The sequence below is a fragment of the Ascidiella aspersa genome, chromosome 7 (genome assembly GCF_963924565.1).
Source record: "Ascidiella aspersa chromosome 7, kaAscAspe10.2, whole genome shotgun sequence".
Lineage (NCBI taxonomy): Eukaryota > Metazoa > Chordata > Ascidiacea > Phlebobranchia > Ascidiidae > Ascidiella > Ascidiella aspersa.
Window position 1 is genome coordinate 21,977,416 of NC_139453.1, and position 12,100 is coordinate 21,989,515.

Below are 12,100 nucleotides of genomic sequence, written 5' to 3' on the forward strand. Positions count from 1 at the left end.
CATGCGTCAATGTAAAGTGCGCGAATTCCGTTCGAGCTGCGAGCAATTCGGACATAGCGCCAATAATTGTTAGAGCCCAGAGGTATAAAATTTCGCAATGACCATATACTAAAGGAAATGTGGACTAAACTAGCAGACACGGATATGGACTACCGACTCTGGCCAAAGAGGAGCCCGATAATGAAGTCACATGAGAGATACAAGAGGTATTATAATAAGAAGGCCAAAGCACGACAGATGAAGTCGGTGATAAGCGCTACTGCTGCTACCAACCGACCACAAAAAGCTGCTTCTCCAGTGGAAAGGCCAATTCGTCGTGGTGGAGAAACGAGGATAGTGTGACCAGGGGCGCCCGCAGAAAATTTTCTACGGGGGGCAATCAGGGGCGTAACTAAAAATCAAAAAAAGGGGTCCTGAATTTTCAACTTAGGGAATTTCCCTATTTTTCGTCTGACGTTAATGAATTATGACGTCATAAAACAGTAATTGTATGACGTCATAGAAGGATCTGCTTCAGTTAAACAAATGTCGATGTTACACCAACATCGGGTATTAGCGCAGAGACCGAGCAGCGTAGAACATAATGCGTATAATTCGACCTTTTTTAGCGAGAAAAAAAGAAAGAAGGCTTGACTTAGCGTTGTCAATTGTCGAATACACACTTGCTAATCAGTCGACAACCTAAACAAATAACGAAAGAGAAAAAGTATCCAGCGTTTACGGTCGACCAAACAAAAGACGAAAAACGGCGTTTTGCGCTCGATTTTGGTTTCGCATCAGATTAATACGCGTGACCCAATTACTTGAAAGCACGCCGCTTCGAACAGTTTGTTAAACCATGACAAAAACGAACAAAAAACGATAATATCACTTACAAAAAGGGGGGGGGGGTAAGAACCCCCCCCTGGATACGCTACTACTGGGGGGCAAAGGATAGTGTATAAGTAATACATATTACACTTACAAAAATACTAATAATCGCATTTTGAAATTCCAGGGCGGGGCAATGCCCCCCCTTGCCCCCCCCCCGTGCGAGGGCCCATGAGTGGTACTATGTTCTGGATGTAAATGGAAAAAAGCGGGTTTCCGTACAAAAATGCTTAAAAAGTATGTCGTTATATGCCTACCACAGACAATCAAAATACATCACTTGTCCGCCAGCACCAGGGTTGTGTTGCTGAGAGTGAAAATAACACAACCATGATAACGCACTACAATCTATCAAGTTCACGCACTACAATCTATCAAGTTTAGTGAGTTGACGGCGAAACAGAAGGGAGAGGCGTTAGCGGCTGCAAATGCTTACGCGGACATTTTTAGCGATTACTCGAGAAATGTTGGTTGTCTAGATTCTAGAACAGCGTGGTCCAACTGCAGGCCCGCGAGTTCAGTTTTTTAGCCCGCGAAATGATTGTCAGCTTTGGTTCAATCTGGCAATATCACTTCAATTTTTTTTTTTAGTTTTTTGTGTTGAAATTATTTCATAACTACCGTAACTGGACAAAGGTATACATTCCATAAAATTAGTATATATGCCATAGTCTATGTATAATTTTCCAGCAATAAGCCTAAGAATCGAAATTTTAAAACATTGGCACGCAAGACAAAATAAACCTTGTTTTTGGCCCGCGATGAAAAGAAGTTGGACCACCCTGTTCTAGAACGTTGTATACAGCTGATGGATAATCCACCCCGGTCAAAACCATAAAGGCTACCGACCTACCGTTCCTTATGAAATGAAACATCAAAAGTTTTTGCTGTACCAGTTGTAGGTTTGCCAGTCTACTTGTATAGTACACGTACTACGGACATTCAAGCTGGACGAAGAAAAGTTTTATAGCTGTGACGTCACAATTGAGGCATGCCTCAAAAGAAGCCTTGTTTGTTTAATCGTTTAACTGAGGAGTTAAAAATGTAACTGACGTACATTATCCGGGTTTCCCAAATAGTTGGTGAGCATAGTATTTCTAATTGTACCACCAGTTAATTGTATTTGACAAATCGCCTTTTGTGCAGAAAGTCTTCTACGTGTACTGTATCAACATCTTTGCTTTTTTTCGATTACGGCCACAAGCTGAAAATTCAAACTGTGAGTGATTGTTTTGTGGCTGAAATAGAAGACGCGTTTCACTACGAGTAGTTAGCCTCATAAAGTGTTCTGCGCATAGACCGGGGAGAGTATACAATAGACGTTGTAGTGTCTAGAGTAATTAAAACTGGAATTTAAAGATATTTTAACTAGAAGACAATTTCAAAAACACACTGCAGTTTTTGGTATATTTGTCAATGATTTTTGTGCTTTTTGCAATCGTATACGACTTGGCTTATCATGTAAATTTTAACAACTATTTTTTTTGTTTTTTAGCCAAGTAAAAAATAATCGGTATAATGGTGATATATAGTTGGCCCCAACTTAAGATTGGTAAAATGTTAATATACTGTAAATGAGATGATTTAAGATATTAAGACATTTACTGAAATTAAATAATAACCAGTTTTAATTGCTTTATTGAATCAACTTCGCACATACGTAAGCACAAGCACGTATACTTTTATTTTTGTAAGTCTGAATTACAAGTTAGACGAACAACTTATATCTTTAAAAACCAGCACTGAACCAGTATGTGGTAATGGAACACCTTGAAAAACCAATTCTCCTGTTAAGGGATCTTTGTAGTCTGCATACAAAATTTGTTTAACTAGAACAAAGCCGTTCTTCAAAGACATATTGAGCGAGGAATTGGAATTGGCTACCGCAAACAATAGGTGAACGTTGCTCTGTCGTACAAGATCTTCCATTCTGCAACATAACCAATCAAACAGTTTGCCATTTAATCAGTTTTTATTACAAAATTCTGGACCAAATATTTAACAACAAATTGTCAATGGAAATTTTGTACCGCAGAGAGTTTAAAAGTTGATTTTGCACCGGTAAATTAAAAAAGTGGTCGCTGACGCTGACTATTGTATACCTTTATTTAACCGCTTTTCAGTTCCAAAATTGTTTGCACTAGTGACTCAATGAACTGATCACATTTATATGCATGACAAAACGTGATATCTATAATTTAAACTTTTAAAATCAATGGTAGGCTTTAACCTGAGAAGAAGCCGACATCCCAATCCTTTTCGTAAATGCTTTGTATCGACAATCACCAGCTCTACTAGCCAAAAGGTCCTACCCGCCGCTATCTCTTCTATGCTATTTTCCATGACTTCATCAAACTGAACAAGAAACCGTTTTTTTTTTGTTCTAAATTTATATTATATTTCAGATTATATTATATTATATTTCAGAGTTTAAACAGTTTAACATACGAAATGGGTTGAGTGGTAATTTTAAATGCGAACTACCAGTCAATGTTTTATAACAAAATGTCAGTTTGAAGAGTTTATCGATAGGATTTTTTAACAAAAAATTGACAACAGGTTTAAAAAAATACTAACAGCACGACTGTTACCCTGATTAGTTTTGACATTCTTTCCGAAACCGTGCCGTGTTTTTCATAAGTTTCTGGGAGAACAGATGACTGCCCGTTAGTAACCAAATTGCATCCGCACATTTTTCCAGTTGAACATTCAAATGCACCCACAGACATTTCTTGATAAAGAACATTCTACAAAACAAAGTTGATTACTGGTCGTGCTATGGTCTGTAAGCGGTAATGGTCAAACCGGTAGATAGAGACGCTGGTCTATACTTGTTATTTAAAAAAATGTAATTTAAAAAAATAAGTTTTATTTAATTACGAGTTGAACATAGTACTCATGGCGCATGGCACAAAAAAAGGCGTAGCGAATGTGCAATTAAAAATGAGACTACTTGCTTTCCGGTGGTTTACAACGAATATCCTTTCTTAATATTATTTTTTCGCACACTGTTTATATATATACCGCTTAGGCTATATCTCGGTCACCCTAACTAAATCTACACTACCAAACACAATATCACCTCCTACTAGAACTAGACTAAGAGTAACTAGGCTATGGAAACACACAACAAGCCATATAAAGCAACAGTATCTACATCAGAATCATCTATTATCTCACAATGAGTATAAAACTATTTTCATTTTTAAATCAGGTAACCAAGGGGTACCAGCCCTAGGGTTTTACATCTAGAACTAATTTTTTTATTCATCTAGAGCAGTGGTTCTCAAGTGGGGGGCCATTTGAAATACTCAAGGGTGCCGCGAAATATTTAAGAATTTTTAGGAATCTGATTTTTGCTCAACCCTTAAAACTTTTTGTGTTATATTAGAGTGGAATAAATCCAATTATAACTTCCTACGTTGTATAGAATTAATGTGTGTTGTTCCAGTTCCGTTTATTGTGACTTTATAGAGAATTACCTAGGGAAAAATTTTGTAGGGGTGTCGCAATCTATTTATTATTTCTGAGGGGTGCCGTAAGCCATAAAAGGTTCAGAACCATTGATCTAGAGCAGCGGTTCTTAAACTTTTTTTACCGCGGACCCCTAAAATTTTTTTTTTTGGAGCTAAGCATTTTCTCTGGAGCCGGAGCCATTGTTATTATTTTTGTGGAGCTGAAGCCGGAGCCGGAGCCGGAGCCGGAGCCGGAGCCGGAGCCGGAGCCGGAGCCGGAGCCGGTGCCATTTTTATTATTTTTGTGTAGCCGGAGCCGGAGCCATTTTTATTATTTTTTTTGAGCTGGAGCCATTTTTTAATTTGTGGTGCTAAAGCTAAGAAATTATATTTTGTCTCATCTCCAACGTTAGTTAGCCAAACGCAATTTTTAAAACTTGCCATTGAATAAGTGGCTGGCGGCACCGGAGCTGGAGCCGGAGTCATTGGGTGTGTGTTTGATGGCTCCAGAGCTGGAGCCGGAGCTAAAGGATTGAGTTTTACGACTCCGGATCTGGAGTCGGACCCATTTAATAATTGCCTGATGGCTCTGGAGCTGGAGCCGGAGCTAATGCTATTTTACGGTACCTCCCCAGCCCTGGTCATAATACCAACATACTTTAGAAATTTGCTGTTTTCTGTCCTAAAAATGTGAAATAAAATTAAGTCTATAAATATATTCAGTGCAAAAAGTGTTTATTTTTAATATATCCTACTTTTTTCATTGAAAAATTGATTGCTTAAATATACGCTAATAGTTTAATTAAGCCTTCATGTACTCCATAAAACTATTTAACGTACCCCAAAGGGGTCCATGGACCCCAGTTCAAGAACCACTGATCTAGAGGTTTCTATAGTTATTTGTAAACAATAAAAATTTAGATTTTGCAATAAATAAATGTTTTACAATAGCTTTGTATTGATTTTTCGAGTTAAAATTGCTTTTCACGGCGAAAAATGTCGTTCTAAACCAGGGGTTCTTAAACTGGTGGCGTAGTTTTTAGTTGTGATTATGTACTATTTTTTAGTCGTGACCAACACACATTGTTTTATTTGAATCACTTAATCTTTTACCCTCAGCCCTCTCAGTAATAATAAATTTTGATGTAGTTTAAGGTTTAGTGCGCTGAACATTACAGAATATACTTGTTATAGAGAGTACAGATAGACACTGCACAGTGTTGTTAGGGGGAATTGCACCAGGCCATTCCTCGAAACACATTTATTTACCAATTTCATCTATTACACTGGCCAACAAAAAAAATTGGCATGGCAGGTAAGACCGAGTTTCAGGGGCGCTGAGCTCGAAAATGCCATTAGTTTTTGCAAATTGGCTCTAGTTTTTTAGATATTACCGAATTTAGGTGCTTTCGTACTGCTATACATAAATCTATTTTTTCCACATATTTAACTCAAAAACTGGTATATCAACCATCATGGTGATTCTTAAGCTCACTTTTGTTATACTGCTTTATGGTAGAGAGAAGGTAATCCAAGGCCTGTTTTATCTCCCAAGTGAAACATTTGTACCAGACATCTCAACATTATGGCAAAATTAAATAGCTGCTTCACATGGCTTTAGCTTTTATAAACTCATGTTACTCACTAGCATACATTTTTCATGGTATGTAAGAAAAAGATATATCTCAAAAACTAGAGCCAACTCAGCAAAAGTAATGGCATTTTCATATTGTTACTTACAATGTGAGATTTAATAAACAAAATCCAACGCAATCACGCTGTTAGCTTCTTGTATCTAACTAGTTATGTTCTTTAGAGCAGTGGTTCTTAACCGGGAAGGCGCGCCTCCCCTATAGGTAGTGCCAGATTAACAGCTGCTGCTACGGGCCCCGCGCTTGGTGAGCAAGACATTTTTTGCAAAACAGACCATAGTTGGTGAGTAATAAACTGAAATAGGACAATATTAAAGTTGTAAGATTAAATTACTAGTCCCAACATCTTGTCCTTTTCCAATTATACCTCTGGCGTAGCTCATCAGTAAACAGAGTTTTATTTTTCAGCATTATCATGTATAGCTTATATTTTGCTTTATTGCTGTCTAAATTTAAAGAAAGCTTCTGCTGAGAACCACCTGCGATAGACAAGTGGTTCTTAATCTTTTTCAGTTGTGTCCCCCTTGGTAATTTTCCCATGCCTTGCGCCCCCCGATGTCAACGCAAATAAAAATGTAAGCGCAAAAATTAAACTTTGCGTTATCGTGTTTCATGTGATAACACACAACAACAGCAGCAATATTGCAAAAACATTATCGATTCGCGCGAAAAAGTTTTGAGTCCCCTGTTACTAGCCTGTTATCCAATTGAATAAAACATGGATAAAAAATAGTTCGAGCGGTGGATGAATTTTATCGTTTATCTATAATTAGCAAAATTTTAAATAGGGCCGTTATACCTTCAATGATATGAAAATATGCAATGGCACTCAAAGAGACTTTGTGCTAAAAAAAGTTTACATCTAAGTAGAAAAGATTTGTTTTGCCGTTTTAATATTTAAGTTGGCTAAAACAGAGTTTGTACAGCGCTGTAGAAGTGTTGTACAACACAGCGAAGCCATTGGAATCATTGCAAAAATTAAATATTAACTTAGAGCTAGCGCAAAAACAAAGTATGAGCAACTAACTCGAAATGCGAAAAAAGCGGACATTTGGACATTTTTGAGCGTCCTCGGAGGATCATTCAGTTTTCTTGAGGAAAGAGGACAAATCCTCCTAAAAGAGGACATATGGTAGGCCTACTGTAGAGTCAGAGCTAGACTCGGGACTCGACAAAATCTTACATTTGGCGGAGTCGGACTCGGGACTCGGGAGTCGGACTCGGGTTTATTTTTTTGGCCGGAGTCGGACTCGGGTTTTTTTAAACCGACTTCGCAGCACTGCTTTAAAATACAGGCCATGTCAATTGTCGACAAGGAACACAGTTGATTTGAAAAGCGCACAACGCTGTGTGGTACATTGGGCGTTAATTATGTCAAATGATTACTCTTGATTAATATAATGTACTGTTTTAGCGTTGAATAATACTAGTTGTAAGCTAAAAATATGATTCGATCAAATAAGTTGTTCTGCAAGAAGTGGTACGCGTGGCCGTAGAGAGCGTCCAAGTGGTACGAGATCTTAAAAAGGTTGGGAACCCCTGCTTTAAAAGATAAAGTTGGAGGCAAGATCAGTTTTAAAATTTGGTACTGAGCAAGTGCATATGCGCATATCGGACTCGGGACTCGGGTACTTTTACGTGGTCTTGTTGGGTTAGGTGTCCGGACCCCCCTTTTTGTTAGTGATATTATCGTTTTTCGTTGTTTTTGTCAGGGTTTTAATCACTTTCCTAAGCGGCAATGTTTTTAATGTAATTAGGTCACGCGTCTCAAGATAATGCGAAACTAAAATCAAACGTAAAACGCCGTTTTTCGTTTCTTGTGTGGTCGACCGTAAACGCAGGATTTTTTTCTCAATCGTTATTCGTTCGGTGTGTTTGACAATTAAATACAATAGATAAAGCGGTTTTTGTTTTTTCTTGCTAAAAACGTTGAGTTAGGCGCAGCTGATGTTCCTCGCTGTTCGTTGTCGGCGACAATATCCGATGTTGGTACAAGTCTGCAAGACGTGCTTGTATTTTTTTTTTCGTGACCCATCACTATCTAAGCCAGTGGTTCTCAACCTTTTTTTTTTTTCGTGACCCATTTACGTTGCAAAAAAATTCTGTGGCCCAATAGAATTTTTATGAACGAAAATGCTTTAAAATAGGTTTAGAACAAATCACACCAGAACATATTTAAAAAAAGATTATTAATTCAACCGTGCATTAGTGAAATACTTGTGGCTGAACAACAAATTTACATTTCTTTTTAATTCCTCCCCCAAGCCATTACTCCTGTAAAATTAAATATAATGACCCAAATAAAACTAAATCTAGCTTTTAAAATAGGTCTGTGGCCCACCTCAAATGTTCTTATGACCCACCAGTGAGTCATGGCCCACTGGTTGAGAACCACTGATCTAAGCTATGTTTCAATTTAGCCTATCTAAAAACACCGCCTGTCTAATGAAAGATCAACTATGAACATATTATTCGCATACGAGAGCGCGAGTTTCAATAAATTATCTCATGGGGTCGCGACCCGAAAAGTTTAACAACCCCTGTTCTGAACATTAATGCAGCCCGTCACCCAATGGTTATATTTTGAAGGTAGTTGCAGGGTTACCAAGAAGCAGTGGCGTATCCACGCCCCGCCCCTCCTCCTTTTTTTTTGTAAATGCCATTATCGTTTTTTATCAGAGTTTAACTCACCGTCCGAAGCTGCGGGTTTTTTTAATGTAATTCACGCGTCGTCTTAAGCTAAAGCGAATCAAAATGGGTCACTTATAATAAGTTCAGTTTTTTAGTTGTTCAACTATTATCTTTATATTCACGTGTTATACTTTTGGAGTAAAGATAGTGCTGTTCAAACTGCATTGAAAGTATTTCAAGGAGCCGAAATTAGTTTCGCAAAACCAGTAAACACGTTTAGTTAACGAATAATTTGTATACAACTACAATCATATAAAAGTGAATGGTTAGATGATGAAATCTTAAAACTATGGCTTATCAGGGCTATGAATAAATATAAATTATGTATGTATGAAGCTATAGTGTCAAGTGATAATGAATAAATGATGTAGGGCTGGGTCTCAAACTCAAATTGCTCTGAGGGCCCAATGAGGACGTGTAAAATGCCCAAGGGCCGCAATTCACAATAAATAAGAACACAATAAAATATAAACACATGTAGGCTGATTTTAGGCTATAGTTATTTGTTCTGGCTACTTTACTGGCAGCGTTTTTCAAGGACAAGGATCTCGATATTGGGCTTCAAATTGTCAGCAGAAACAAATCTTAGAGTTGCTTGCAGATGTGGACTGCCTAATATTGCCTAAGAAACTTCTTTTTTTGCAAAATGCTGGTTTAACTTTTTATTTTTTTACTTTGCCCTAGTAAGCATATTATTTAAACCCTTGTTATACTTCATCATAACAGCGATCTTCTGCCAGCAAATACTAGTACCTATGACCGCGGTGACATGTTATAACTCATCCCACTTATCTTGAAAAACTTTTCTTTCGTCTGTGATTTTTCTCATTTTTGAAACAAAAGACAAGTGTTATTTAGCTTTTTAAGCTATAGAAATTTATTTTAATACTAGGCTAGAATAATCAAATCCTACAACTCGACAATCAATTTACACATTATGACAGCGTTTCTCAACCGGTGCGCCATGGAAGGCTGCTAGGTGCGCCGCGAGAAAAAGGAAAACCATGTCGAAATAAGTCCAAAACTAATCGGAATAAGACTTTAATGGACAAAATAACGTTTTTAGTCTCAAAGGCTGGAAGTCCCTTTAAAGATATGGAACTATAAAACCCATATAATAAAAAATACAGGCCATTTAAGACAAATATAAGTACACTTCAAAAATCGTCGCTCGTAAGGTGCGCCGCCACGTTTTCATACGTCTCTCGGTGCGCCCCCAAGTAAAAAAGGTTAAGAAACACTGCATTATGAGATGACCAAATACACGAACACCTGACTGACGCACTTTCCAGCTTTATTGTGACAACTGTACAGAGTTGAATAGGCAATGTGACGTAATAGTAGATCTTTTACCGCATAAATGGTAGCGTTTAAAAGTGAAATGACAGTGAAGTTTGGTGAGTATAGTTTCAGTTTTTTGAAGCAATTTTAGAGTGAATTTTAACTTTCAAATCTGATAAAAAAAGATATGTGGCACTTAAATATTGTCAAATACTTGGAAATCCAAATTTTCTACACGGGCGCACAAAATGTTCTCGCGGGCCGCGTGTTTGAGACCCTTGATGTAGGGCCAATCATTTTTTAGTTCACAATATCGGAAGGTGAAACGTGAGAACTTTAGAATATACAATAAAAAATAGGCTTTCAATAGGTTTATTGTTCAAAATCTAGGGTTTTCTTCATGCAATTTGAGTTTTTCTATAAAGTTTCGCACAAATCGGCACTGCCAAGCCTAAATCGGGACATATGGTAACTGGTTAGACTTCCAATATAGATATTCACGCAAGACTTGAAACACCAAACCAAATGCCAGTGAAATCAACCTTACAACATTTTGAGGACCATCAGGGTGTAAGCGTAAAATAAAAACGAGATATTTTAAGTTGGCCTACACTCAAGGGCCTCACAGTCGAACAAAACAGGAATTAAATAACTATATCCTGCCAATATAGTTATTTTTGTTTTTAAAGCAAAATTAAGCGGCAAAATTTGCTGTCATCATAAAAAATAAGAACGGGATATCAGAAAACAAATTATTTGCTTAATTTTCAAAAAACTTACGGCATAGGTTTCCACAAAAAGTGCTTTGTCCTCCGGTGTAAAACTTAAACATTGCACAGAAACCTCTTCTTCTAAATAAAGGTACAAAAGGCTTCGAACCTCTTTCTTGTCGTCAGCTGTCAAAACTCTAAAGCAGAATTCATCCATATTTAGAAATGTATAACTAAGAACCTGTTTCGAAGTGAAACCTTGAAAAACACAAATAAGTTCTAAGGTGATTTATACAAATGCATTTATTCAACATTTGCACGTACAAAATATTAAAGGTCGAAATATGCGTATATTTCATAAAGGTGTAAACGATTCCAAATGTTTAAATTTTTTTAAGTATTCCCGTGCCAAAATGTTCAGTGGATATAGCTACTGTTTGAATTGTTTCCTAAAACATTTTGAACGCTGCTCAACAGCAAAATCATTTCTTTATAATTAAAAAAAGGTATAGGTTACATTACCCATTTAGCAAAGCCTTGTCCTCCCAACGAAGGTAAAACACTCTTCTAATTTGTATTAATAGAATCCCTGAGTAATATATTCAGAAAACAACTTATCGTGCTATATATTTTCTATCTTTTTAAGTATCGGTATTTCGTTTTCTTACAAGTTCGTAATTTGACACGATTGTACGTTAATTGATCTATAATTGACTTTGAGAAGGTGATGTCTTAAATCACAGCGGTTAGGTTTAAAGAAGTACGATCAGTGCTATACCAACAAACAAACGCCCCTAATATTATGTTAAAGGCTTTAAAATGCTGGATTTACACTTACTAAAAATAACAGAATTGTTTTATTACTTATGTATGTGAACTACTAGTTAAAACAAAGATTATAAGGTGGCTTATCAGGGGCGTTTTCACAGACAAGAAATTACCCGTATATAACCTAGCGAGCTGTGCAAAAGATAAAAACTCCTGTACAAGAACTTCGATTGTACCAATGTTTACATACAGTAGAAGAACAGAGTTTACAGTATTAGTTCAAGTTGCGCGGAAGGTTTGTTTTGGCATGTAACTTGCGAAGTTAATTAATTATTTATTGGGCACATCAACGCTATTAGTAATTGTAACAATTTCTACCAACTATAGAAAATAATCGCAATAAAAGTAAATTATGAAGCAGGCGCTATGCATGAAATATGAAATATATATATATTTTTTTGATAAGAAATAGTTAGAGGTTCACAAAATTATTATATTGTGTTCATGACTACTTCTACCCGACGAATTTCTATTAGAAAATCCTTACCATGATTATTCAATATAAACTTAGACCAATATCATTTTGTATTTTAATGCGTTTCAGTCTTGTTATTCACTCTACATACCTTTGTGTTGATCGTTCCATTATTCTTTTTTATATTCAAGTGAAAGG

At 36.7% G+C, this 12,100-nt stretch overlaps 1 protein-coding gene across 1 annotated transcript; it reads right to left on the minus strand.

Annotated features, from left to right (window-relative positions):
- Positions 1–2,571: 2,571 nt before the first annotated feature.
- Positions 2,572–10,876, minus strand: LOC146138325 (uncharacterized). Its single transcript, XM_083394569.1, has 4 exons — positions 10,730–10,876; positions 3,462–3,617; positions 3,101–3,225; positions 2,572–2,800 (listed from the first exon to the last, which is right to left on the minus strand). The coding sequence occupies exons 1-4, from the start codon at positions 10,874–10,876 to the stop codon at positions 2,572–2,574; spliced, it is 657 nt and encodes a 218-aa protein (XP_083250695.1).
- Between the last annotated feature and the right edge of the window lie 1,224 nt (positions 10,877–12,100).

Excerpts from the sequence above, each read along its gene's own strand:
- LOC146138325 (XM_083394569.1), bottom strand. The coding sequence starts at position 10,876 with ATGGATGAATTCTGCTTTAGAGTTTTGACAGCTGACGACAAGAAAGAG. Across the intron at positions 3,618-10,729 it reads TTTTTGTGGAAACCTATGCC|AATGTTCTTTATCAAGAAAT; the intron begins GTAAGTTTTTTG and ends TTTGTTTTGTAG. Across the intron at positions 3,226-3,461 it reads GAATGTCAAAACTAATCAGG|TTTGATGAAGTCATGGAAAA; the intron begins GTAACAGTCGTG and ends TTTCTTGTTCAG.